This window comes from Megalobrama amblycephala, linkage group LG17 (genome assembly GCF_018812025.1).
Source record: "Megalobrama amblycephala isolate DHTTF-2021 linkage group LG17, ASM1881202v1, whole genome shotgun sequence".
In the NCBI taxonomy this organism is placed as follows: Eukaryota; Metazoa; Chordata; class Actinopteri; order Cypriniformes; family Xenocyprididae; genus Megalobrama; species Megalobrama amblycephala.
In genome coordinates, this window is record NC_063060.1 from 38,485,685 (window position 1) to 38,513,614 (window position 27,930).

General features: G+C 36.8%; 1 protein-coding gene across 2 annotated transcripts; it reads right to left on the reverse strand.

Annotated features, from left to right (window-relative positions):
• Positions 1 to 14: 14 nt before the first annotated feature.
• Positions 15 to 27,923, reverse strand: LOC125251742 (dynein light chain Tctex-type 5-B). 2 transcript variants are annotated; one of them, XM_048164834.1, is made up of 2 exons: positions 27,810 to 27,923; positions 15 to 817 (listed from the first exon to the last, which is right to left on the reverse strand). In XM_048164834.1, exon 2 carries the CDS (start codon positions 804 to 806, stop codon positions 114 to 116), a length of 693 nt encoding a protein of 230 aa, XP_048020791.1. In that variant the 5' UTR covers positions 807 to 817; positions 27,810 to 27,923; the 3' UTR covers positions 15 to 113. The 2 variants fall into 2 exon arrangements, with proteins under 2 accessions (XP_048020791.1, XP_048020790.1); XM_048164833.1 differs by lacking the exon at positions 27,810 to 27,923 and adding an exon at positions 8,502 to 8,731.
• Positions 27,924 to 27,930: the final 7 nt, after the last annotated feature.

A 27,930-nucleotide genomic window follows, 5' to 3' on the forward strand; every position in this document is an offset into this window, starting at 1 on the left:
TAATTTCAATCCAGTTGACCAGTTGTGTCATTTTATTTCTTTGAATTTTTAAAGGGATTTGTTTTAAAGGTATGCATTTTGTACACGCATAATAAGGGCTGCTGATTTAACTTTCATTCAAAGTACATGCCGTGTACAATAGCCACAGCAAACAGTGAGTGATTTTGGAAAACAGCAGATGTGTAGTTGTCAGTGTTGGGGTTGATCAGGCTACGGCTCGCCACCCTTATGCCTTGTTTACCATTCTGTCCGACCACCACCTGGCACACGAGTTTGTACCGTGGCGGATTGACATCTTTTAGCTTACTGAGAACTAGATCCGCTACCATCTGACACAGCTGGCTACAACTGTCAGGACTGTAACTCACACCTTCCAAATAACTATCCAAAGTGGCCTGTAAGATCTGCTGGGTCCTGCTGGCGCTGAAGTGGCACCCTGGTTCTGGTCCCATTCTGTAGGTGTTCTCCACATAGACCTCTTGGATGGGTTGGTGAAGGTAGAGTCCAGAGAAGCTCACTCTTCCTCCCTGGTGCCAGCCGGCGAATGAGAACCGCTTGCCGATGGAGATGTGGGAAGCGCTGACGTTGGGGCTCAGGAACGATGACTCTGACGAGAGACCCGTCATGCCTCTGAGGAACAGGGGTCTGTGGTGGGGCTGGTCCTTGGATTGGTCTTTGGAGCTTCGGCGGGTGGAGATGGAGCCCAGACGTCGCCTCGGAGGCCCTGAGGCACCTGGTTCTGTGGCCAGGGAGCGATTGAACTGAGCCAAAGTCTCCTGTGACAGCGGAAGAGGCTGATTGGCCATGATGAAGAAATCTGTGAGGAGACAAATCATATTGTATTGATATATAGCCTTATTCAAAAAGTGATTTTAATCATTTCTTCACTATCCACCTTATTTTTAATGTAAGAACGGGTGCAGCCATTTGTAATGTGAATGTGCAAGTGCCATCCGCTTCCATTTATTTTACCCAAAAATGAAAATCATTTACTCGCCCTCAAGTTGTTCCAAACCTGCATGAATTTCTTACTTCTGCTGAATACAAAAGAAGATATTTTGAAGAACCAAACAGACCCCCCAAAAAATATGGAAGTCAAAGGGGTCCATCAACTGTTTGATTACAAACATTCTTCAAAATATCTTCTTTTGTGTTCAGGAGAGGAAAGAAATCCATACAGGTTTGGAACAACTTGAGGGCGAGTAAATGATTTTCATTTTTAGATGAACTATCCCTTTAACAATGTTTGGGAGGAGCATGTTCAGATAATCAACCTAATTAGCACAAGAGGTGTTTTGTTTCAGCAGCAACCTTTTTTTAAATTAAAGGGTTAGTTCACCCAAAAATCCTGTCATTAATTACTCACCCTCATGTTGTTCCACACCCATAAGACCTTTGTTTGTCTTCAGAACACAAATTAAGATATTTTGATGAAATTGGAGAGGTTTATGTCTCATCCATAGACAGCAATATCCACTTTTAAGGTCCAGAAAGGTACTAAAGACGATAAAACAGTCGACGTGACTGCAGTGGTTCAACCTTAAAGGTGCCCTCGAATGAAAAATTGAATTTATCTTGGCATAGTTAAATAACAAGAGTTCAGTACATGGAAATGACATACAGTGAGTCTCAAACTCCATTGTTTCCTCCTTCTTATATAAATCTCATTTGTTTAAAAGACCTCAGAAGAACAGGCGAATCTCAACATAACACAGACTGTTACGTAACAGTCGGGATCATTAATATGTACGCCCCCAATATTTGCATATGCCAGCCCACGTTTCCAACATTATAAAAGGCATTAGACAAGGGCAGCCAGTATTAACGTCTGGATGTGCACAACCAAATCATCAGACTAGGTAAGCAAGCAAGAACAATAGCGAAAAATGGCAGATGGAGCAATAATAACTGACATGATCCATGATAACATGATATTTTTAGTGATATTTGTAAACTGTCTTTCTACATGTTTCGTTAGCATGTTGCTAATGTACTGTTAAATGTGGTTAAAGTTACCATTGGTTATTACTGTATTCACGGAGACAAGAGCCGTCGCTATTTTCATTTTTAAACACTTGCAGTCTGTATAATGCATAAACACAACTTCATTCTTTATAAATCTCTCCAACAGAGTAGCATTAGCCGTTAGCCACGGAGCACTATCAAACTCATTCAAAATCAGAAGTAAACTATATAACAGTATACAATACTCACATAATCCGACGCATGCATGCCGCATGCATGACGAACACTTTGTAAAGATCCATTTTGAGGGTTATATTAGCTGTGTAAACTTTGTTTATGCACTGTTCAAGGCAAGCGCGAGCTCTGTGGGCGTGGACAACGGGATTTAAAGGGGCCACAGCATAAAATCGGCGCGTTTATAATGATGCCCCAAAATAGGCAGTTGAAAAAATTAATAAAAAAAAATCTATGGGGTTTTTTTTTAAGCTGAAACTTCACAGACACATTCAGGGGACACCTTAGACTTATATTACATCTTTTAAAAACATAATCTAGGGCACCTTTAATTTTATGAAGCGACAAGAATACTTTTTGTGCGCAAAAACAAAGCAAAATTAATGACTTTATTCAGCAATCTCTTCTCTTCCCTGTCATTATCCTTATGCAGGTAACACAGTAAGCACAGTGAAGGCTTCCATGTTTACATCCGAATGCCGGCTCAGTATTGGCCGATGCTTTTCACGTGATCAGAACAACGCATGTGAGGATGCTGACACAGGAGCCGGCCAATAATGAGTCAGCGTTCTGACGGAGAACCTGGAAGCGCCCGATGTAAACAATGTATGAGAATGACACCGAAGAGATGAGATTGTTGAATAAAGTTGTTATTTTTGTTTTGTTTTTGCGCACAAAAAGTATTCTCATCACTTTTGAACCACTGCAGTCACGTCAATAGTTTTAACGATGTCTTTAGGACCTTTCTGGACCTTAAAAGTGGTGGTTATATCTATGGACGAGTCATATACCTATCAGATTTCATCAAAAATATTGTAATTTGTGTTCCGAAGATGAACGAAGGTCTTACGGGTGTGGAACGACATGAGGATGAGTAATAAATGACAGAATTTTCATTTTTGGGTGAACTAACCCTTTAAATTATATTGCTATATATATAAAAATATAAATATTAAATATATATTTAAATAAAACAATATACTAACATAATATATTATTTAAAATATTTATATAATAAAATAAAATAATAAAACATAATAAATGTGTAAAAATAATAATTAACAAAACTTTTATTTAAAGGTCCCGTTTTTCGTGGTTTTTTGAAGCTTTGATTGTGTTTATAGTGTGCAATATAACATGCGCTCATGTTTCGCGTGTAAAAAAAAAACAGTATTTTTCACATAATTTACTTATCTGTATACCGCTGTTTCCACTGTCATAAAAACGGGCTGATGACTTCCTTGTTCTATGAAGTCCCTCCTTCAGAAATACGTAACGAGTTCTGATTGTGCCAGCGGTTCCCGTGTTGTGATTCGTCAGCAGCTTAGCGCATCCGTTGCCCGGAAAGGTCACGCCTCTTACCATAACGTGGAGATGCACGCGCTCAGTGTTATTGTAAACATGTCTTTAATTTTACCCTATCAATTTGAGCCGGAATCAGACCCGGTGATTGGACTGCGGGATGAAAATAACAGCGTTTCGACGACATGGCGACAAACACACTCTACAAACGCAACTCTTGTGTATTCCTGTGGGCGGAGGTTAGTCAAAAAACTGTTTTAGTGACGTCATTAAAGAAGGAAGTAGAGGGATGTAGTCCAAACTGGCCGTTCGATGTAGGCGACTTCTGTTAAATAAAATATCTCGCTTGGCATTGAACTTTGAGCTTTAAAATTTTACAGATTTTATTTATACTCTAACAACAACATTACACACTAACTAAAGTTTGAAACATGGGATCACGAAGAACGGGACCTTTAAAAAAAAAATGTGCTTATTTTGTTTTTATTTTTTTTTCTCTTTATTACTACAATAATTTGTCAAAATAATTTCTAATTTGTTAAATAATTTGTTTATGAAATGTATCTACTTTAGTTTGTAACATGGAAGTAAGCTATTTTCTGTGAATGTGCTAGATTACAGGTAAATAACTAGAAGAATAACGAAGTGCACTAACTGTAAAATAATTTGCAATACAAACCAATGTGTTTAGGATTAGGATAATAAATTAAAATATTATGATAATTCAAGAGTTCACCCTATATCCCTTCTATATAATCAGATATAGAAAAAGAATGCATATTTGGCGTTCTGTCCGATGGGAGGGCTCCAGGCTCAGAATTTGGCCCGAACCCTGAGTACTCCCCACACCCCTGGTTATGATAGGAAATATTTAAGATTGAGGAGTTTGGGTGGTGGAGGGATGATGGGGAGCTGTGGTGGGATAGAGATAGGTTGGCTATATATATACAGTACAGTCCAAAAGTTTGGAACCACTAAGATTTTTAATGTTTTTAAAAGAAGTTTCGTCTGCTCACCAAGGCTACATTTATTTAATTAAAAATACAGTAAAAAACAGTAATATTGTGAAATATTATTACAATTTAAAATAACTGTTTTCTATTTGAATATATTTGACAAAGTAATTTATTCCTGTGATGCAAAGCTGAATTTTCAGCATCATTACTCCAGTCTTCAGTGTCACATGATCCTTCAGAAATCATTCTAATATGCTGATCTGCTGCTCAAGAAACATTTAATGTGTACAATATTTTTTTTCAGGATTATTTGATGAATAGAAAGTTCAAAAGAACAGTGTTTATCTGAAATCTAATCTTTTGTAACATTATAAATGTCTTTACTGCCACTAATAAAAGTATTCATTTCTTTCATTTCTTTTCAAAAAAATAAAAATAAAAATTCTTACTGACCCCAAACTTTTGAACGGTAGTGTATAATGCTACAGAAGCTTTGTATTTCAGATAAATGCTGTTCTTTTGAACTTTCTATTCATCAAGGAATCCTGAAAAAAAAAGTACACAACTGTTTTCAACATTGAAAATAATCATAAATGTTTATTGAGCAGCAAATCAGCATATTAGAATGATTTCTGAAGGATCATGTGACACTGAAGACTGGAGTAACGATGCTGAAAATTCAGCTTTGCATCACAGGAATAAATTACTTTGTCAAATATATTTAAATAGTACACAGTTATTTTAAATTGTAATAATATTTCACAATATTACTGTTTTTTACTGTATTTTTAATTAAATAAATGTAGCCTTGGTGAGCAGACGAAACTTCTTTTAAAAACATTAAAAATCTTAGTGGTTCCAAACTTTTGGACTGTACTGTATATAACTGACATTAAGAGACTACCATAATGGCATGCAATCCAACAAACATGTGTTCTTTTTCTTTTCAAAGGCTGATTCTTACACTACTTGCCTAATATGTGTTTAAAGCTTTGCAAGTACCAACAGTTATTTATCATTATTAACCCTAAAGCTCCATATTGTGTGCCAACCCTGTTGGCACACAATATGGTTGTTGAAGTTCAATGTTAAAATGTCTTTCCTCTTAGCCCTAACAGCCGGGGCAAATATCATTGCACCACATCTCATTATTCACTGCCAGCATTCTTGTGCGTTGTGCCAAGAACAATATTCTTCTGTAAAAAAAAAAAAAAAAAAAAAATTGGCAGGGAAAGTGCAGGGACAAAGACAAATACTACTTTTTCTCAGAAAAGGCATGAGGCCTGTTAATTTCAATAAAAGCTACATTAGAATTCCCAATACAATTTAACATTGATGAATGAGGACAATGTTGGCTGATATTCCATTGATTTTTTCCCACACACTTTTTATCAGTGTGAAATCTGTCAAATAAAGTTCAGTATCCTGTTCATTATATCTGTAGTAAGTCGTTGAGGCACAAAGGACATCAGTTCTTGAGAATTACCCATGCATTTGTTGAAAAATAGGTGAACTTACAGGAAGGTCAACTCTGTAAAAGAGGTTATGCAAGTTCAATGCTTTAATTCTTACAGTCGAAGTCAGGTGTGAGACTAAGGGCCTTTCCCAGTAACACAAACTGAAATTTTACTATAGCTTCCTCGATAGCACAGATTTCTGAATTAAATAATTTCCTTGAACCAAACACATTTATATGGATCTCATTTAAAAGGTGACTGAGATTTAATAGTTATAGGAGAAACCACTGCTCTAGGATTTGGCCCTCGTAAATCCATGGTTATGGCACGTATGTACTCTTTGTAATTTGTTACTCTTTCTTATAAACGGTGTCTAGCTAGAGCCGCCATCAATGGGAACAACCAGGAACATTGTCCCAGGCCCTGTGACTAGAGGGACCTACTAAATCAATGCTTCTGAGTGTATGGGGGCTGGGGTCCAACGTTACAATTTTGTCCCAGGCCCTTTGAATTCGTCTCTGTGTACAACAAAATCCCTTCAAAAGGTGTTTACAGTAGGTCATTAAAAAGGTCAGACTAAGGAATTGTGATAGAGACAATATGACTATGACGAGTCACAATTTCAACATGAGAAAAACAATGGTGTGTCAGCTGAATATTAACCAAATGTGTTTCCAAAAACACATGAATAATCCTAAAGAGTAGAATTATGAATTAAAATACCATATTGTAAAACGATCAAGCTAAAGTGCTGAATTTACTTTTTTAACTTTAGTTAGTGTGTAATGTTGCTGTTTGGGCATAATCAACATCTGCTAAGTTACGACGCTCAGGTTCAATCCAAAGAGAGATATTTTCTTTTACAGAAATCACCTTTTAAGGACTACAACAAACAGCTGGTAGGGACTACAGTGAGCTTCTTCCCGGGTTGGTGACATCACGAATATCAAAATTTACATAAACCCCGCCCCCGGGAACACACAACAAAGGGGGTGAGGCCATGTTGGAAGGGTTGTTGTCGTAGAGTGTTGTTACCATGCCTTCAATTTACGGCGGACTGCTTCACAAACGAGGGTCAATTGACGGCACATGCTAGTCGATGAGTTGAATCACCTCCACAGCAACTACATAAATTTATCCACTAACCATTCAGAAATGCCTAGTTTCATTCTAAAAGTCGTAACTTCTTCCTGAGTCTCTCCATCAGTTTCGGTTTGAACAATGTAAGGCTGAACACCGTTACTGACAAACGTCATTTTGGCTGCTTGAGATTCTCCAGCTTTGTTGTTGTTGAGCAGCTGAAGCGTGAGCTGTTAAAGCTCCGCCCTCTTCTGGAAAGGGGAACGGGAGCAGCAGCTCATTTGCATTTAAAGGGACACACACAAAAACAGTGTGTTTTTGCTCACACCCAAATAGAGGCAAATTTGACCAGCTATAATAAATGATCTGTGGGGTATTTTGAGCTGAAACTTCACAGACACATTCTGGGGACACCAGAGACTTATATTACATCTTGTGAAAGGGGGCATTATAGGTCCCCTTTAATGGTTGATTTGCCCAGACTCAAATAAATAGTTTCCAAGACACAGCTTGAGTCCAGACCTAGATCAACTGCAGATGATGACAACAACTGAAAAACATTACAATTGATTTTGTGTACCAGGTATAATCTGTTTCATGGAAGCCAACCCAAAGAGCTTCTTTAAGAGAATGAGGTGCTTTTTAATGTATGAAACACTTTTTGATCTGCACCTTCAAGGAAATTCCCACCTGTCTGTACAGTGAGATGTTGTTAGACTCTTCAGATTGAGTCAACAGACTACCACACCTCAGGTTCACCGCTCTTCTGCCTTTTTCCGTCCACACCACTCTTGAGTGATAATGTGCCAAAACATACATTTACACCACAGTTTACCGCTCTACACTCATGTAGAAGAGTTACAGCAAGCAATGACAGCGCATGACACATGAAAGTACAGGTATTGGTAGAAGAGAGAGTACAAATGAGTCTTTCATTTCTGAGTCACTGTTGCACATCCTCACTCAGATAAAATCATTTCATCACCACCCTTATCCCCGCTGTAGCGACGGCCCTGAATATAAGTATTTACATGTCAGGTTGACAAGGGTAAATTTTCTTTTGAACTTGTTAACATTCATCACATCCCATTACATATTACATATATAAGGCGTCTCAGAAACCCCACTTGACTTTTTAAAAATCTGTTTTATATCTGTATTTTTCTACTATATGTTTTGGTCAAATTGACACCAAACATAAACAACGCCACTATACTATTTTACAACAATATAGTTTCTAAATAAGTGCATGCCTACTTTGTGAGGGTTAAAGCTTCAAAAAGTTAGGTTAGAGGAAAGAGCTTAAAGAGAAAAAAATTGGTACATTTCCAAAATTATAATATTATTTTTTATCCTTAAATCATTGGAGTCTCTGGAACACTCAACATAAAAACAATAAAGTCAATCTCAAGTGATAATATGACTGCCAAAACCATCTAAAAAATTTTTTTGATTTAGTGTAGTATTCGGTATCGCCACGATGATGGGTTACCCTAAATTTCCTTACCCGTTTAGGAGCTCAATAAAATATGATTATTGTCGTATTCCAGTGAGGGACTCTCTTCTCAACTAATGTTGTCACTAAGTGGTCCACGCTCACTGTTGCGAGTGCATCTCTAAGTAAAGAGCGATCCCGTAAATTATTGTCAAAATGGGCTACATGGGCCAGCACACTAAACAACGCCCCGCAAGTCAGGCAATCATTCACACAGTGCTTTGAATAACCTGGATATCTGCCACGAACTTGCTTGTAGTCATGGAAAGCCTTTTATTTTAACCTGCCACTGTAGCCTGATTGGCTAATTAAGGCCGATGTCCAGTGTAGTCATGGGTAATCAAATGTATTTTACCCTTAACATAAGGTGTTTGTTTGCTAAATGTTTTGCTATATGGTTATTTTTGTATTTCCAATAGTGCTGTGGAGCAAAGGGACTTAGTGTGTCACACTGATCTCTCGTATTTGAGAGAGAAAAGGTGCTGATCTCTGGTTGCCAGTGGGCGGTATCAGGCAGAACCATCTGTTTCCACTGCAATCAAGAGGAAAAGGAGGGCTGCAGTCACATTCAAACGCAAGCAGCTCATGAAACGTACCTCTGTGCTGATTCTCTGACTCACTAAACCGATCCCAGCAATGTCAGTGGGCTATTTCACAAAGAACAACTCATTATCTCAAAGAATATCACTGACAAATAATGGAAAAAATGTTGTTTAGAATCACGTTAATATGCGTAATGTCAAACAGATCTTCCACTAACTCCAAATTTACCCCTTTAATCTTATTGTTGTTAGTCATGCGAAACACAAGGACATTTGTGAGGAAGTTGGAAATAAATGACAGAGGTGCACAGGCCAACAAGTTCTAGCGTGCCTGGACATGTCTGGAGATGTATCAAAAAACTAGTTGAGTTTGAAAAGTGCTGTCAAGCAAAAAATACAAACAGTGGAGACAGTTGAACTTTGAGAGGAAAAAACTATATAGACGGAAATCTCTCTTCCTTCCATATATCAACTAGTAACTAAAACTTTTACTTTTCTAAAAAAAAAAAAAAATAGTGTTTGCCACCAAATGATGCTTTGAGTGACTGTTATGTATACCAACCTTAAAATTATTTTCATGATTAGTTATTAAAACATTTTTTCTTTTGTCAAATCAACTTAGATAATTAATGTGGTTCAGATAACATAATATTTTGAGTTTCTGTTGATTAAACCAATCGCCTTCATTGTATGAACTCAAATTTTGAATTTCAATGAAATCAGAATTTTGAGGCAACCAGGTAACTTAATTTTTTAAGTTAAACCAACAATTCTTTTTTACAGTGTAGCAGAGTTGTTATAGAGGGGTGCAGGTCAAAACCCAGAGGAATAATTCGCCAGTGGTTCCCTTGAGATTTTCCTATGGGACATGTAAACATAACTTGACCATATTTGGACATTATGCTCTACACAATATACATAACACATACCCGTATCGAAAAAGTGAATTTTGAAGCTCTTTATTTATAAAAAAAAACTTAATTTTCAGCATACTCCATTCTTCAGTGTCAATTAATGCTTCAGAAATCATTCTGATATGCTGATTTACTGCTCAAGAAACATTTATTATTATTATTATTATTATTATCAATTTTGAAAACAGTTGGGCTGCTTAATATATTTTTTTCAGGATTCATTGATGATGAATAGAAAGTTTAAAAGAGCATTTATGTGAAATTGAACTTTTAAAATAGTGTACACCTTTGATCAATTTAATTCATCCTTGTTGAACAAAAGTATTCATTTCATTCTTTCATTAAAAAAGTGCCATTTTCTTGCCATACCATGCACACCCATTTGTTCTGTGCATGAAAGATTGTGCATTTAATTGTGATTCAGAAAAGAAGTTAATCTGACACCACGATTCAATGAAAAATGCATCAGCGTAGGTCTCTGAATAATGCAGAGGAACAGAATACTTTGATGTGATAATAGGTCAAAATGTCAATTTGGGTCTGAATCTGTCTTTTTTTAAACTATGGATTAAATGTCATTAAAAGCCTTTCAGTTAGAGAGTGTATCATGTAATATTTAGTAGCAAAGAAAAGAATTTGTTTAGTTGTTTTGAAAAAAATGTTTCAACTTTACACTAAAAAATCTGATTAAACACACTTTGACTTGTGGATGGGTGGTAACTTTATCAGAAAAAACGACATTAAATCTATACTGTAGCTTTTTCTTATTGTGATACTTAATCTAAAAATGAAAATTGTGTCATTCATGTCATTCCAAACGTATATGATTTTCTTTCTTTTGTGGAACAAAAATGTAGTTAATATTGACTGGAACTATTAAGCTTCAAAAATGCCCCAAAAAACGAAGAACTCATTCACAAATCTTTTGTGTTCTGACATTTAAAATGACATGAGTGTGAATAAATGATGAACTCTCCCTTTAAAACAGCATATTGAGAAGTTAAAGGTCTCAGTTAAAGGATTTTCTCATGATTGTCAAGGTTATCTCAGCTCCAGTTTGAGTACAGCCAGATCCAGTGCTCCTCCAAACCGGGTGACATCATTAGACCTGATGTACATGGTATTTCAACTGTGTAACGCTAGAGTCCTCAGGCCCTCTGAGTACAGATAAAAAGTTAACCTTGGTGTTGTATTCCAGATTGTTGTGTTAGTGCTAACTCCTTGTGCATCAAAATCACATGTTGAACTAGATAATGCTGACCCTTTACATCAGTCTTTGTGCTGCTTGGTATAGGATTTGAACAATCCCTAACCGTATTAAACCTCAATGTCACGTGTCCTCTGAATGATACATCAGATGGTCAAAAATCTCTGATATGTCATTGAAGAGTATAGAGACCTATAGTACACTATTTTAGTATTTATTCATATTTTGAATTATTTTTATTTTATATTTTCAGTTGATTTTAGTAATTTTGTTATGTGTTTTTGTCATTTTTATTAGTTTTTAAATACCTCTATTTATTTTTATTTGAGCTTTATTTTGAGTAATTTTAGTACTTAAAAATATTGCATTTCAGTTTATTGCTAGGGCAGGTTTTTTTTTTTTTTTTTGTAGTTTTCTAATTTCTGAAGTTTTTAAGTTTTTCATCTAATATTTATGTTTTATTTTATTAAACAATGGAGTGGTGCAGGTATGATGTCAAAACCCAGAAAAATAATTCGCCACTGATTCCCTTGAGATTTTCCTAAGGGGTTTTATAATGGATTTTTTTATATTTTTATTTATTTATAAGTAAACCCACATGGAAAGAACCTATATGTGGATATATGCGCATATATGAAACCTATATGCAGTGTATATGCACATATATGCTGCATATATGCACATATATGATAATATATATGCTGCATATATGCGTATATATACTGCATATATGCGTATATATGCCACATATAGGCAAAATTGAGGTGCATATATGTGCATATACAGGAAATATAGGTCTCCTGTATTGCTTCTTCATATCCACATATAAGACCTATACATACAAGATATGTCTTCTATATAGCTAATGGCAGGATCTGGTCATTTTGTAGCTCATATCTCATTTTTGACTGTCATACATGATGCCTAGCTCATATTTTCTATTATCAAGGCAAAAACTAAGAATTAACAGAAAAAATTATGCAAGAACTTATGTATGTGCGAACACGTGAAATTGGTATCACATGTAATTGGCATGTTATGGAATTTAACTATGGCAATATATTAACATGATATATTAACATATGATATCTACACGTTTTCCAGAAACATTTACAAGGTCAATTCTTATAGGTGAACATATAGGTGCATATACATGCATATATGTACCTATATAGGTATATGTATGCACGTATATATGTGTACATATATATATATATGTGTGCATATATGTACATATATGTACATATAATATAGGAAAACGGCCACTTTTATATATGTCACATATATTAAAAACCTATATCAAAACCTATATTGAAACATATATGTTTATATAGGTTTATTCCATGTGGGAAATAACGCCTGTGGTAAAGATAACTTGATGATGCTGTAACGTTTTGTTCCAGGCATTCTTATCTTGTTACTTATTAAATACATAAGCTTTATATCACAGGAATAAATTACATTTTAAATATTCAAAAAGAAAACTGTTTTTTTCATTTGTAATAATATTTCGCAATATTGCTTTTTTTTTTTTTTTTTACTGTATTTTTGATAAAATGAAGCCTTGGTGGGCATAAAAGACTTCTTTCAAAAACACTAAAAAATGTAATGTTTCCAAACTGACAGGTACTGTATTAACTCTTTGCTAACTTGTTAACTGTGACAAAAGTATGAAATGAAACTCATGGTTTTTAACTTATCCGACTTTGTCTCATAAATATCCCACAGGTCTCATAACCTGACGTTGTAGTCGTTTGATGTTTTGAGTAAGCCTGCGTGAGTAAAAAGTAACAGTAAAAAGCTGGGGTGCGTTTCTCACTCTGACTATAAATCCAGTGTCACCCACTTGCCAATATTTCCAGAGTTAGTCTTAGAACTAGTGATTCACATTCGGGAACCACAACAAAATGGAGTCAGACAGGAGTTTCGTTTCCTTTTGACAGATTCCTCCGTTTCCTTGGCCCAAACTCCCTGCGCCCTGCCCCCTCCTTGGCGGAGTTCAGCTGGTGGGCCGTGCTGAGAGTCACTGCTGAGTAACACAAACTGTGACACTGTTGGCCAGGTGACATCACTCATATGCTCTACAGAAGTGTAAATAAACCGAGAGATCCTTATACAAACACTGCCTGTGAATGAAGGGCTCATCCCTTATTTTTAATAGCTAGCAGGCTTTAGTTATATCAAAACTGAAATTCTGTCCTCATGCTGTTCCAAACCTGTTTGACTTCGTTTTTTTCCCTCTCCATACATTTTTCCCTCTCCATCCATTTTAAACTCCAATGACTTTCATTGTATGAAACAGTCATTCTTATAAGTCATACAGGTTTGAAACAACATAAGGGTGAATAAATGATGACACAATGTTCATTAGAAGTTGTGTCAATGGGTGGGTCAATTTCATGCTAGAGAGCATGTGATAGGACCAAATATGTTATTAAATACATATAAATCAGTGGTTCTCAAACTTTTTGATTCCAAGGTCCCCCTTTGTTTAACACCATGTCTTAAGGAAACGGTTTCTATTTTTCTGCGACATCGCGACCAGAACAACAACATAAAGTATGATAATGATAATCTCGGGTCACTGTTTATATACTTTACTTAATGTTAAAAGTGTCTAAAGTGAGTTTGTGTGTCTTTTATAGTCGTACTGAAAGCAACAATGCATAATTCACCTCAGATCTGCAAAATAAATAAAATAAAACAAGAACGTTCAAACGGTCATTGTGAACAGACAAGTGTATTCTATGACAAAGATTGTTTCAGTGACTCAGTATGTATGTCTAATAATGTTAAAATGGTGTAATATTCATGAATTTGAGTATGTACTTTTCCATTCCGTTGTGAGTGCCGCACGTCCTGATACTGCTGAGTTAGATGCGTTCCTGGGTCAACATATTTTGTTGATCCTGGAACAACATTCTAGTCTGAAAATTTAGTCTTAACCCTATCCCTACCCCTAAACCTAACCCTACCCATAAGTTATCCCAAAAATCTGAGGGAAATGATAGATGAATAACACTGATGTAGAAGCACCAATTCATGATTTTAAGCCTAAACTTGACACAATCTGTAAACTTGTCCCTCAAATCTGATTGGTTGATTTGAATGTTGTTCCAGGATCAACAAAAATGTTGACACAGGAACATGTTGTACTCAGTAGTATCAGGTTATGCGCGAGGGCAATTGGAGCTTGCTAAGAGATCCCGCCCATGCTCTCTTCTGATTGGCTGACAAATTGACAAATCTGATTGACAGACAAATTGTTTGTCGCTGGAATCTTATCGCATTGCGTTAGGACACGGTGTAAGACGATTTTCGAATGTGTACCTCTGTAATTCTGTTCTAATAAAAACAAACAAAAAAGAAATTGTTAGTTTAATGTTGTGCATCTTTATTTTTAGTGGTGTTTTTAGAATTTTAATTAAGATTATGTTCATTTAAATAATTAAAATATTTTTAAGACTTATTGGGGCCTGAGGCCTCATTGGCCATGTACACACTGTAAGTTTAAGGAGTGACAACCGCATTTATTATCTAAATTATCGTTACGTGTGTGTACGGAACACGACTCACTCTCGAAACTGCGATGATTGACAGCTTGGAAACCATAGCGACGTTCTGGCGTCTCTCATGTTTGGTATCCGTTATCGTGACTAAAGTAATATTAAAGTGACAAAACACTCGTTATTTTCAGCAATTTAAACACTCTAACACTGTCGACGGAGGCGTCGTGTTTTATGCTTGGACAGCCTGTTTCACACAGCGCGCGCTCTTTCTGTGTTGCCATGGTCACTCACTATAAGCGTTTTTGGGCTTGTTGTTTAAGTTCGTCTCATAAAGCAAACGGGTTTATGGAGTTATTAAAGTGAGCAAACATGAATCGCGATTTTCAGCATAAAGCATTTGGATAGGCTTGCGCTTTCCCTGTGATTCGCCGCGCATACACGAGAGACACACGTTACCGGTGCACGTAAACGCCATTAACAACTAGTTGTTCAGTTCGGTTCCGTACACACTGCATAGAATTTCTGTAAATGCGGTTGTCACTACCTGTATTTTTCGGGAGTTAATACGGTTGTAGAATGCGGTTGTCACTCTCGTATGTTATTGAACTGTGTGTGTACAGAACGCGAAGCACTAAAAGGTGAACTGACAAGTGTGTACGTGCCCATAGTGGCTGAGAACCACTGGTATTGATGGTTTTAGAGCTAAGAGACATAGGGATTTACTAAACAGAGCAGATTAGCGTAGGTGCGCAATTTAAAAAAAGTGCAGATGGGAGTAGGAAAGTTCTGCACGTGATCTACTGACAACACGCAAATGCTGCGTTCACGCCACCTCGTATTTACCTGAATCTTGAGATGACAACACGTGACGTTGTATTCGGAGCTGTTCACGTCCTCGGATTGGGAATTATGCATTTCTATGGCACCACTATTAACACCTAAATTAATCTACAGCGATCAGGTGGTACACCTGGGAGCTTTTAGAAAACTCCCAGCTTACAAACTGTAATTACGAGCTCTACAAGGACGTGAGCGCTTTTTACGAGCCAGAATCTCGTAGTTACAGTAATTACAATATGGCGTGAATGCACCAACAGACCCAGCCGGATCATTTGACCAACGCAATCTACCAAGAGCGTCTGGATTAAGAGCGGTAAATAATGGCACGAATACCAGTAAATTGACTAGCGCAAACCTTAGTAAATCACCTTGCATGATTCATTTAAATACTCTCCTCCCATAAATATTGCATCTGAAAGGGAAACTCCTACAAATGCATATACGATAAGGTCAACCGCAAAAATAACCCGTCCAGTGCTAATTTTTACTGCAGGTCTTTCCTGACAGTAGTTTAACACCAAAAGATGGTTTGAGCTGGCGCAAGTTCTTTGTAAATCTGGCCATAGACTAAATGCTACAAAACTCCATTTGGGATTTTATGGTGCATTTAAGGGAAACCTCATGGTAAGCAACACAAAGAGGAAGTGGTCAAACCTAGTGAAAGAGAGATTGCTGATGTTTTGCAACTGGTTTTAATTATTAACTTCCTCAGTCCTACCACATGGCAACACTCTAAAGACCAAACAGGGCCTTGTCCGCTGGCTTGTTCAGTGTTTCCTGACAAAAGCAGGGATTGTATGGGTGGTGGGTGATGGGAGACTGTTGTGGACTTCCTCTGGACACCGACACAGGCCCAGGGCAGGGCTAGATAAGCAGAGCTTTGTGTTTAGGACCGTGCTGAAGAATTTTCAAGGAAAGCCCCTAGTTTGTCTCAGCAAAAAATAATGAGGGCGCATTTGTTTGTGAAAGGGGTCTGTCATTTAACCAGAAACATGTACAACAAAGTGTGAATGAACTGATTCATGCACAATTGGTTAAGTGTGGAACGGCAACTTCCTTTTCAGTCTGGTTTTCCTTTATTGCACATGTGATGAAAGTCACACTGTTGTAAGTCTGACTTTTAACACTGTTTTCTCAGTTTTTGGGTCAATGCTATCACCCTAAAGACTGATTTGTCTTACTGCAGAGCTTTGCTTCGACTTTCAAGATCTGATGTGTCAGCAGCAGGCTCATTTGATGAAAACATTAACTAATAGGATCAATACTGCAGGAAAGATGTTTCTACAGCAGCCAAGGATGTGGACACCTCTTATTACTTGTTGTTTGTTACTGCCAAAGTTTTCTCTACTAGGTATTCAGATCAGATTTTGCTACGTTTGCCACACCTTCAATTCAACGCTAAAGGTTAAAATATATTCTGTTTAGATCTTCAAATGCTAAACTGTATTTAAAAATGTACTTCAAGAGGAAATAAAATCTTAAAATACATCTTGGGTAAATGCAAAATGTACTTTTTGTAAATACATTTTGGACAATATAAATATATTTAGATGGAAATAATTTTACAAAATGCCCATAAACATATAGAAAAATTAAAAGCAACTAAAATATATTTATGTAAATATATTTTCTGCTGTCTATATTGTTGTACAACCCCTTTTATTTATTTATTTACTCACTTGTTAACATTCAGCTCAGTTGTAGATACAGAGGGAAAACTGATTTCTCATACGCTGACACAGGCCATCCATCAATAATCACATGTAACATGACACATGGATGGCTGATCTTTGCTTAAGCTGTGTATTATTAATAACTTACTGTCAGTATGACCCATCTCCCTGCTCATTCACCATCTGGACTGGAAATGTATCATTGTGACGCCGATGGAAATTTGACTGGAATTAATACATAGGTATACAAAATGCTTTTTAAAAATGTATGTTTTTGCCTTGTCCATGTACTATGCAAATGAACAAAAGTCTGAGACAGGTTAATAAAAAGGAAAGAGGACAAACAAACAGCTTTGAAAATTTTCAGACTGGTAAAGTACAACATCTGTCCTTGGACTTTTTCATTTTCACTCTCTCTTTCTTTGAACAATCTCTTTTTACAGGCTTAAATATTATGCCAGACCAATAAGACATTCCAAAGTAACAGATAGGGGGAATTCCCACAACATTCCCTGCTGATTATTATGGCAGCCTGGATCCCAGATGCACCTCACAGCAGCACTAACTGCTTGAACTAAGTTCAAGTATAAAAACATCAGTGGATTTATGTATCTCCTACATGTTTAGACAAAGAGATTTACTTCTGTTAGACATGACTTTGTACTTTCCCTCAAAGTACAAAGTGTTTGTTTGACATACATAATTTATCAATAAAAAGAATGCTATCTTATTTTGGTGACCCAAAGCCAAGATTATTATACTGAATTTTTGGAAATAATCTCATTCATTTCTCTAATCAGAAGCATTGACGTTCAAGATAATAATCCAGTTATTTTAACAGACAAATCTTTAAATAAAACATTTTGTTGATTTCTGTAAAATTAACATGGAAATATAGACTAAAATGAATTCAAAGAAGCACAACTGTATATATATATATATATATATATATATATATATATATATATATATATATATATATACAGCAGTTCTTTCTGGATCTCGAATCTGATTGGCTGAGAGGTCTTTCAGCCATGTGATATCAGATCACTCACACAGTATTCTCACAGCGAGTGTCGTGGCGGACGAGCAAACCCACCATATTTTTTATAAATACTACTATTATTTTGTAACAGAATGTAGTTTAAAGAGGTTTTTTAGGCCAGAATATAGTTGTTTAGACCTCAGATATGTGATTTATATGTAAACATAGCGCCTATTTGAAAATGTAGACACTTTCGGAGATGCGAGCTCCAGGCCGTCAGCAACCATTCAGCGCTCATGTACCCGCTGAGAACAGCTTCATCTCAGCCAGTCCTTCGGGAATTTGCCGCTGGCTCCTAAAGGGTTAGTTCACCCAAAAATGAAAAGTCTGTCATTTATTACTCACCCTCATGCCGTTCCACACCCGTAAGACCTTCGTTCATCTTCAGAACACAAATTAAGATATTTTAGTTGAAATCCGATGGCTCCGTGAGGCCTCCATAGGGAGCAATGACACTTCCTCTGTCAAGATCCATAAAGGTACTTAAAAACACATCTAAATCGGTTCATGTGAGTACAGTGGTTCAATATTAATATTATAAAGCGACGAGAATATTTTTGGTGCACCAAAAAAACAAAATAACGACTTATTTAGTGATGGCCGATTTAAAACACTGCTTCAGGAAGCATCGGATAATAAATGAATCAGTGTATCGAATCTGCTGTTCGGAGCGGCAAAGTCACGTGATTTCAGTCGTTGGCAGTTTGACACGCGATCCGAATCATGATTCGACACACTGATTCATTTATGCTCCGATGCTTCCTGAAACAGTGTTTTGAAATCGGCCATCACTAAATAAGTCGTTATTTTGTTTTTTTTTGGCACACCAAATATTCTCGTCACTTTATAATATTAATATTGAACCACTGTACTCACATGAACTGATTTAAATATGTTTTTAGTACCTTTATGGATCTTGAGAGAGGAAGTGTCCATTGCTCCCTATGGAGGCCTCACGGAGCCATCGGATTTCAACTAAAATATCTTAATTTGTGTTCCGAACATTAACGAAGGTCTTACGGGTGTGGAACGGCATGAGGGTAAGTAATAAATGACAGAATTTTCATTTTTGGGTGAATTAACCCTTTAAGTAGATAGTGTTTAAACATGAGGTATAATTCGTTTTGGGCAATCAAATGGGCAATCTTTGGTCTTATTAATATAGTACTTGTTCCAGAGCTAATAGATTTGGCTTAAGGGCTATATTAAGTTTCATAACTTTATATTTACATTGAAATTAAATCCTGTACTAACTACAGTGCTGCTTTTGAACGTTTGACTGAACTGTTTGCTTGTATTTTACTTCTTAAACCGATATAATGGCTATTGTTGTTCATTTAAATATTATTGTTCAATAAATAATATTTTATATAAATAACATGCCATATTTTTTGGCATTGAGAAAGAGTCCGTTAGTGATTTCGACTAGTCTAAGAAATCCATTTCATTTAATGTCGCTACTGTCTGGCCCCTTCGAGAGAGAATCTGAGGTGTTTCCCAAAATCATCTCAGCTTCTCATGCTCATGCTGAAGGCCGTTGGCTCAGCTCATAATGAGACACGTTACTGTTATTAGCTATACACAGTCAGGCAATGCTGAGTTGTTCACTGAATTGTATTTTAACAGAAATATGTGGGTGTTTATGTTTGATTCGTTGACAGGGTATTTCAGAGGTGACATTCAGAACAGTGGGTGGTTACGGTTTTCAAGGTGTGCAACACTGATGACAATGTAATCGAGGGAGACGAGATCATCACACGCTGAAACAGAAAGAGACTGAGGGAGGTGAGACTGTGGGTGGAGGACAAGTGCTTTACTCAGTCAGAGGAAAACCCAACGGGGCCTTTTCTAACAATAACAATAAAGAGAAGGTGATGTGCACAGGGCCTAAAATTAACACTCACCAAGCGCCAAATGCGAGTAAAAATCGATCGGTGTTGGCGAGTGTATTTGTATTGCTGGTTAATTCTAACAATGCGATGTTGTGAGAACGTGAGCAAAAGTGAACGACGCTCTGTACAGTTGACGGTCAGTGCTGCATCATCACGAATGTTTAAGCCTTTCCAATGTAAATATTCAAGCGCTAGAACACGCGAAAGGGAATTTGTTGCTTGCGCGCTATGCGGGAAGTCCAAAGCGCGCGCCCTAAAACCCACGTCACAGCGCGCAAACACTAAGTTGAGCTCTCTTTCATGCCTTTCTGTGCTTGAACAGACAAATTCACACACAAATTATGTAAAAAAAAAATGCCTGTCTAGGTGAGTATCCTAAACATAGTCAGTTATGTCTTCAGTTGAGAAAGAAAACGCATGATCCATGCGTGCATTTGTTCTTAAAGTGACAGCATCCTAATAATCCTGCTGCTGTCTGCGTTTTTAATGTTAAAGGGATAGTTCACCCAAAAATGAAAGTTCTGTCATTAATTACTCACCCTCATGTTGTTCCATACCTGTAAGACTTCGGAACACAAATTAAGATATTTTTGATGAAATCAGAGAGGTTTATGACTCGTCTATAGTTAGCAACATAATCAACACTTTCAACCTTCATGTTATGAAGCAACGAGAATACTTCTTGTGCGCAAAAACAAAACAAAAATAACTACTTTATTCAACAATCTCATATCTTCTGTGTTATTCTCTTACGTTGTTTACGTCCAGCGCTTCCAGGTTCTCCGTCATTATTGGCTGACTCCTGCGTCAGCATCACACGCATACGTCGTGCTGCTCATGTGATCAGCTTTGGCCAATAGAGCCGGCAGTCGGACGTAAACACGGAAGGCTTCACTGTGCTTACTGTGTTACCTGCATAAGGATAATGACAGGAAAGAAAAGAGATTGTTGAATAAAGTCGTTTGTTTTTGCGCACAAAAAATATTCTCGTCACTTCATAACATTAAGGTTGAATCACTGCAGTCACGTCAGCTGTTTTGTCTTTAGTACCTTTCTGGACCTTAAAAGTGTTGATTATATTGCTGTCTATGGACGAGTCATAAACCTCTCAGATTTCATCAAAAAAATCTTAATTTGTGTTCCGAAGATGAACGAAGGTCTTACGGGTTTGGAACGACATGAGGGTGAGTAATTAATGACAGAATTTTCATTTTTGGGTGAACTATCCCTTTAAATTTCTGTACCTGAAAACTTCTGTTAGACTTGTCTGAAAAGCACTGTTTATTTCATATGTATCTTTGTTGTTTGTATTTATTTGTGCTATTGCTTGTAATTTGATTATTTGTTCTTTTTTAATTACTGACTGTTTACTTGTCTTTAATAATGTAGGCTATTAAAATGATATTAGTTAACCGTGGTATAGAAATTGGAATGGAGGATTGTGAATTTTCACTAGCATCTAAAATACTGGTGTCATAACTGCCTATTTTTGTCTCATGGTTGGTAAAAAATACTGTAGTTTTGGCCAGTAAATTTGTGTGGCAAAAAACTAGTTTTAGGCCCTGGATGTGTACTTGTAGCCTGAAAAAAGACTGTTAGAAAACTATACAAATACAAAAAAAGTAAAATGTTTAATCTTTATTTCTAATAAATAAATAAAGTGTGCTTAAAATATCTTTGAAAATACCTTATAGCAAGGCTAATACATAAATAAATAAAGACCTTGTGTCTCCAAAGCATGGAAGGTAAGAGACTTCTCTTGCAGTTCTTCTGTCAGACTGGGACAGCCCCGTGCCTGTCTCTCCAAAAACTCCCCTGCTCTTCAGAGTCATAAAACAGACATCTCTCAACTATCTTCTGCTCATTTTTCTAGAGTAGAGAAAGAGGGAGTAAAAAAAACAACAACAAAAGAGAACAAGAAATCTACTGGGGAATTTATTGTACTTTCTGCTGTTCCAGACTGCTTATGAATAAAGCATTATAATGCCGGGATGTTCTGCGTCATGTGTAGCATTATAGAAGTGTTTAAAAAAAAAAAAATACTACTGCTGTCGTGCTGTCAAAACACAAACTATTGTGATATACTGATTATTGGATGTAATTTCCATGAACACAGTGTACTAAATGCATGTTTCATGGGTTTTCCATGTGTATATTTTTCCCCTCATTAATTCTACTCCCACATTATATTCAGTACACAAATGTTTGCATGGGCTGTGGTTGCATGAAAGTGTGTAAGTGCAAAGACCTGCGTAATTCAATCAATCTGATAAGAATCACAGATCTAACTGGGGGTTATTTATAACACAAATAAACATGCCCACAGAAAACTAATAGTGAAACGACAGTACAACCCCTCAGTTTCACACAGTGGAAATGTCCATCCACAGACTGCACTGTCATCACAGATACAGAGGAGTGTTACAATATCTTAACATGACATTTGTTGGTGTGGAGTGTCTCCTGACCTTATAATATATATGTTCCTATAGAGTTTGATGGTAGTATTATGCTAAGCTAACAACACAGCACTAATAAAAATACATAGCAAATATTGGGTGAAAGATTTTGTGCTTTTTAAATTACACAAAGCTTTTTCAGCAACACTTTGTATACATATATGTGGCCCTGGAGCACAAAACCAGTCGCACGGGTATATTTGTAGCCAACAATACATTGTATGGGTAAAAATTATCGATTTTACTTTTGTGCCAAAAATCATTAAGATATTAAGCAAAGATCATGTTCCATGTAGATATTTTGTAAATTTCCTACTGTAAATATATTAAAAAAATATTTTTGTGAGTGGATATGCATTGCTAAGGACTTCATTTGGACAACTTTAAAGGCGATTTTCTCAATATTTAGATTTTTTTGCACCCTCAGATTCCAGATTTTCCTATCCTAACAAACGATACATCAATGGAAATCTTATTTATTCAGCTTTCAGATGATGTATAAATCTCAATTTCAAAAAATGACTGATTTTGTGGTCCAGGGTCACATATTACATACTAAATTGAATTATATATAAATATAAATGGAAATAACATCAAAACATTTTTTTCCATAAAGAGGTGCAATAATTTTTGTTCGAGATCTTGTATTGACAATGCAAGAGGTGACCACTCTGTAAAATTTACTCCAGCATATATAGTATATTACAGTCATTATTTCTCATTTAAAGGGATAGTTCACCCAAAAATGAAAATTTGATGTTTATCTGCTTACTCCCAGCGCATCCAAGATGTAGGTGACTTTGTTTCTTCAGTAGAACACAAATGATGATTTTTAACTCCAACCGCTGCCGTCTGTCAGTCAAATAATGCGAGTGAATGGGAACTCAATCAATAAGATTCGGAAAAAACTTGCATAGACAAATCCAAATTAAACCCTACGGCTTGTGACGACACATTGATGTCCTAAGACACTAAATGATCGATTTGTGCGAGAAACCGAACAGTATTTATATCATTTTTTACCTCTAATACACCACTATGTCCAACTGCGTTCAGCACTCGCTTAATGAGGTCTGATCACGCTCTGACAACGGCAGTGATGTCTCAAACCAATTGTTTCATGTGTCGTCACGAGCCGCAAGGTTTAATTTGGATTTGCAAGTTTTTTCGATTCTTATTGATTGTGTTCCCATTCACTCCCATTACTTGACAGACAGAACGGCTGGAGCTAAAAATCATCATTTGTGTTCTACTGAAGAAACAAAGTCACCTACATCTTGAATGCGCTGGGGGGTAAGCATAATTTTCATTTTTGGGTGATCTATCCCTTTAAGATGAATTCTTTCACCAAGCATGTCACAATGCATTCTAGGATTGCTTAATTCACAAAGGATACATGTGATACTGCTTTTGAATTTGACCAAAATGTGGTCTCTTTTAAGGAAGCATAATTTTGCTGCCTAATGTTCTTTGCTGTCTAGACTATACGTTTAGGAACGGATAATGTTAGTGTGTGTGAGACTGTCTATGCCTACACAGTAACAATAGTGGTGTTAGTTCATTTGAGTAGGAGGCAGGTGGTACGTCTGGAGTGCAGGTCCATGTGGGTGACCTTTTCGAGTAGATTAACACAGCGTGAGGATGCTCTGAGGTTGAGAACAGAGTCTTACCACTAAGGGTCGACTGAACAAAAACAAAGATGCTCTTACTGTGTTTTTAGGTTATTTTCAAAGTTCTCAGGCGATGTGCGGCGAGAGATATCGCTTCAGGGGATTACCTTAGAAATATAAGAGCTATTAAAGCTGGCCAAAAGATAAAATTAGTTTTTATGGGAGTGACAAGTGAAACTCCCTTATGTCTGTCTGTTGTAAAAACATAAAAATTGGCGGCTCGCCTTGTGAGGGAATGTTTTATGGGAGGAAAGATACAGCAGGAATTCAACTTATCTGTGATTTATTTTGACTGATACGTCTGGACTCTTTCCGTGTTTAGCATCACAACTGTTTATGAGCCATTCCTTTGTTGCTTAAGTCTGTAAAAAAACACACACTGCACCTTTATTAATCTAAATCAGTGTCCTTCTCAAATCTTCACAGAACAGTGTGCTCTCTCGCCTGGTACAGGAGACTCAGTGATATGTGAGCAGAGCTGTGATTTTACTCATCTAGTGTTTGCATGAGCACTCTGCTGATGGGAAGCAATCAAATGAGTCCAAACTCCCTCAAGAGAGTATCTCTCTGAGCCAGCCAAACACAGCCCAAAATACTGCTGTCTGAAACAAGCTAGATTTCTGTTGAGTGGACACTGTTCCTCCTTAGGATTGCATCCTGATAAAAAGAGGATCTTATCGGTTAAAAATACAGAGTCAAGACACCACATGAGACACATGACGTGTGCATGATTAGATTGAGTCATGTCTTTGCAGGACAGGACATCATCAACAACAACAAGATAATTCATGGCTTCGATATGTGCACACCAGTGCATGTGTCTAAAGTTAACATGAGCTTCAAAATGACAGGGTGGTAATGGATACTTTATGGATTGCCAAGTATTTGGATCACCTAGATCAGTGTTTGTCAAGACTGATTCTGCAAACAGGGATGTTCCTGAAGCCTATAGAAATGTAGACAAATATTTAAAAGAAATCAAAGATCAAAAGTAACACAATATTTGTGATGGTCATATTTAAAATGACAACACAACTGTGAGACTGTGAAGCCAATATGATGCTGCTGTCCTTATTACTCATCAAGCTAAATCATATATTTTTAGATATATAAAGTTAGATATATTCTGTACCTCTCTTACTATTTCCGTCATATTGTTTAACGGCAACATTAGTAAGACTGGCATGCTATTTCACAGCCCTAAAATGCACTGGTTCATTTTTCACTCCAAAGCCTCCCGTTGTCAAAGACGATACTTGAAGACCCCCAAAGATAAATGACTAAACTAGCCAAATATGGAAAAAATAGGAGTGGCAATAAATTAAAATTCAATAAAATAATTATAAATAATTTAAATATTAAATTCCATAATTCCAGAGGTTTTACCATTTTACACTGATTAATTACAATGTAATTTTTTAGTATTATTGTTTTAAGTACTCACAAATAGACATTTCTACCTAATAAATATTCTAGAGCTTCTAGAGTTTTTATTAATTTCCATAACTTTTCCAGGTCTAGAAATCACACTTTTAAAATATCTGCATACATCCAGGTTTTCCAAGACTTGTGGGGATCTTGGTGATCTTTTTTTCTTACAAAAGCCCATCGCTTTGCTTTAGAAGGCCTTTATTAACCCCCTGGAGCCATGTGGATTACTTTTATGATGGATGGATGCACTTTTTTGGGCTTCAAAATCACCAGCGCCATTCACTCCCATTATAAAGCTTGAAAGAGCCAGGATTTTTAATATAACTCCGATTGTGTTTGTCTGAGAGAAGATAGTCATATACACGTAGGATGGCTTGAGGTAAGTAAATCATGGAATAATTGTAATTTTTGGGTGAACTATCCCTTTGAGTATGGTCAAAAAAATTATATACAGCACCTTTAAAGGGACAGTTCATGCAAAAATGAAAATTTTGTAACCAAACAGATCTCGCCTCCCTTTGACTATACCATAGTACCTCCCTCCCTTAGTACCCACATTTTGAAATGTCATGCCAAATATTGGCTCATTTTGGATTTCATGAGAGCTACACATTCCAAAAAAGTTGGGACAGGTAGCAATAAGAGGCCGGAAAAGTTAAATGTACATATAAGGAACAGCTGGAGGACCAATTTGCAACTTATTAGGTCAACTGGCAACATGATTGGGTATCCGGGTACTGAAATGGCCAGTCTGCAGTCCAGATCTTTCACCCATAGAAAACATTTGGCGCATCATGAAGAGGAAGATGCGACAAAGAAGACCTAAGACAGTTGAGCAACTAGAAGCCTGTATTAGACAAGAATGGGACAACATTCCTATTCCTAAACTTGAGCAACTTGTCTCCTCAGTCCCCAGACGTTTGCAGACTGTTATAAAAAGAAGAGGGGATGCCACACAGTGGTAAACATGGCCTTGTCCCAACTTTTTTGAGATGTGTTGATGCCATGATCAACTTATTATTCCCTTAAAATGATACATTTTCTCAGTTTAAACATTTGATATGTCATCAATGTTGTATTCTGAATAAAATATTGAAATTTGAAACTTCCACATCATTGCATTCACGATTTGTACAGTGTCCCAACTTTTTTGGAATCGGGTTTGTACATTCTTCCAAATATCTTCCTTTGTGTTCAGCAGAACAAAGAAATTAATACAGGTTTGGAAAAACTTGAGGCTAAATGAATGATGACAGAATTTTCATTTTTGGGTGAACTAACCCTTTAAGTTATGGACATGTTATTTCTGAATGTTCTCTGAACGTTTAAAATGTCCAGTTTTTTAAATGTTTTGAAAAAGTTTTTTCTAGGTTATGCAAACATTCCATTTTATCATTCTGCAGACATTTTGAGAATGTTACTTTTGAATGTTTTCTGAACATTCTGAAACATTCTGAGAATGTTACTAGAAAAAATCGTAGTATAAACAATATATATAGCATTTTTGTGCTAATGTTTTGAGAACATTATGAAAGACCAGATAACTTTGAACAAATGCTCTATGAAATGTTACTGGAGCCAAAGTTCTGAGAATGTTCCCTGTTCGCTGGGATGGCGGAAGTATTATGATCGGGATCGGATTCATACTACACACACCTGCATAAGTCAAGAAGTTCTTCATCGAATTCAGTACATGATAGGAGTATTTGGATACATCCCCTGGCCAAGATCGATCATCTTGCTAATCAGACATGCACAGGTGCAGAAATCAGCCCTTGAAAAATGGAGCATTTGCCCCCCACCATGTACTTCGCATTTACTTCCCGAAGCACCACAGGCCTGCTCTCTGTATTAATCTTGCAACATTATAGCAGTGATTAATCAGGGTACAGTCTGCTGAGGCTGGCAGAGGGGCTTCCCGGCGAGAGACAGAAAGAGAAAGAGCATCAGAGGGAGAGAGAGAAAGAGACAGAAAAAGAGTGAGAAGTTCTCATTTGCTCATTGTATTTCCAGTCACACATTATCTCCTCAGGCAGCCGCCCCCACCCCCTTCTTTTCTCTTTTTCTCTGTCTTTTCTCTCCCTCTCTCTCTCCCCCTCACATCTGTTTCCTGGGGTGATGTTCATGTTGCTACTTACTTTCCAGAACACATTTGATTCCATCCAGGGGAAAACCTGGTGTGCTGGAATGTCCAGGCACCAGGTGCAGCAGCGTTCTCTGCTTTTCACATCAAGGCTTCATGATCTCTATGCCAAAAAA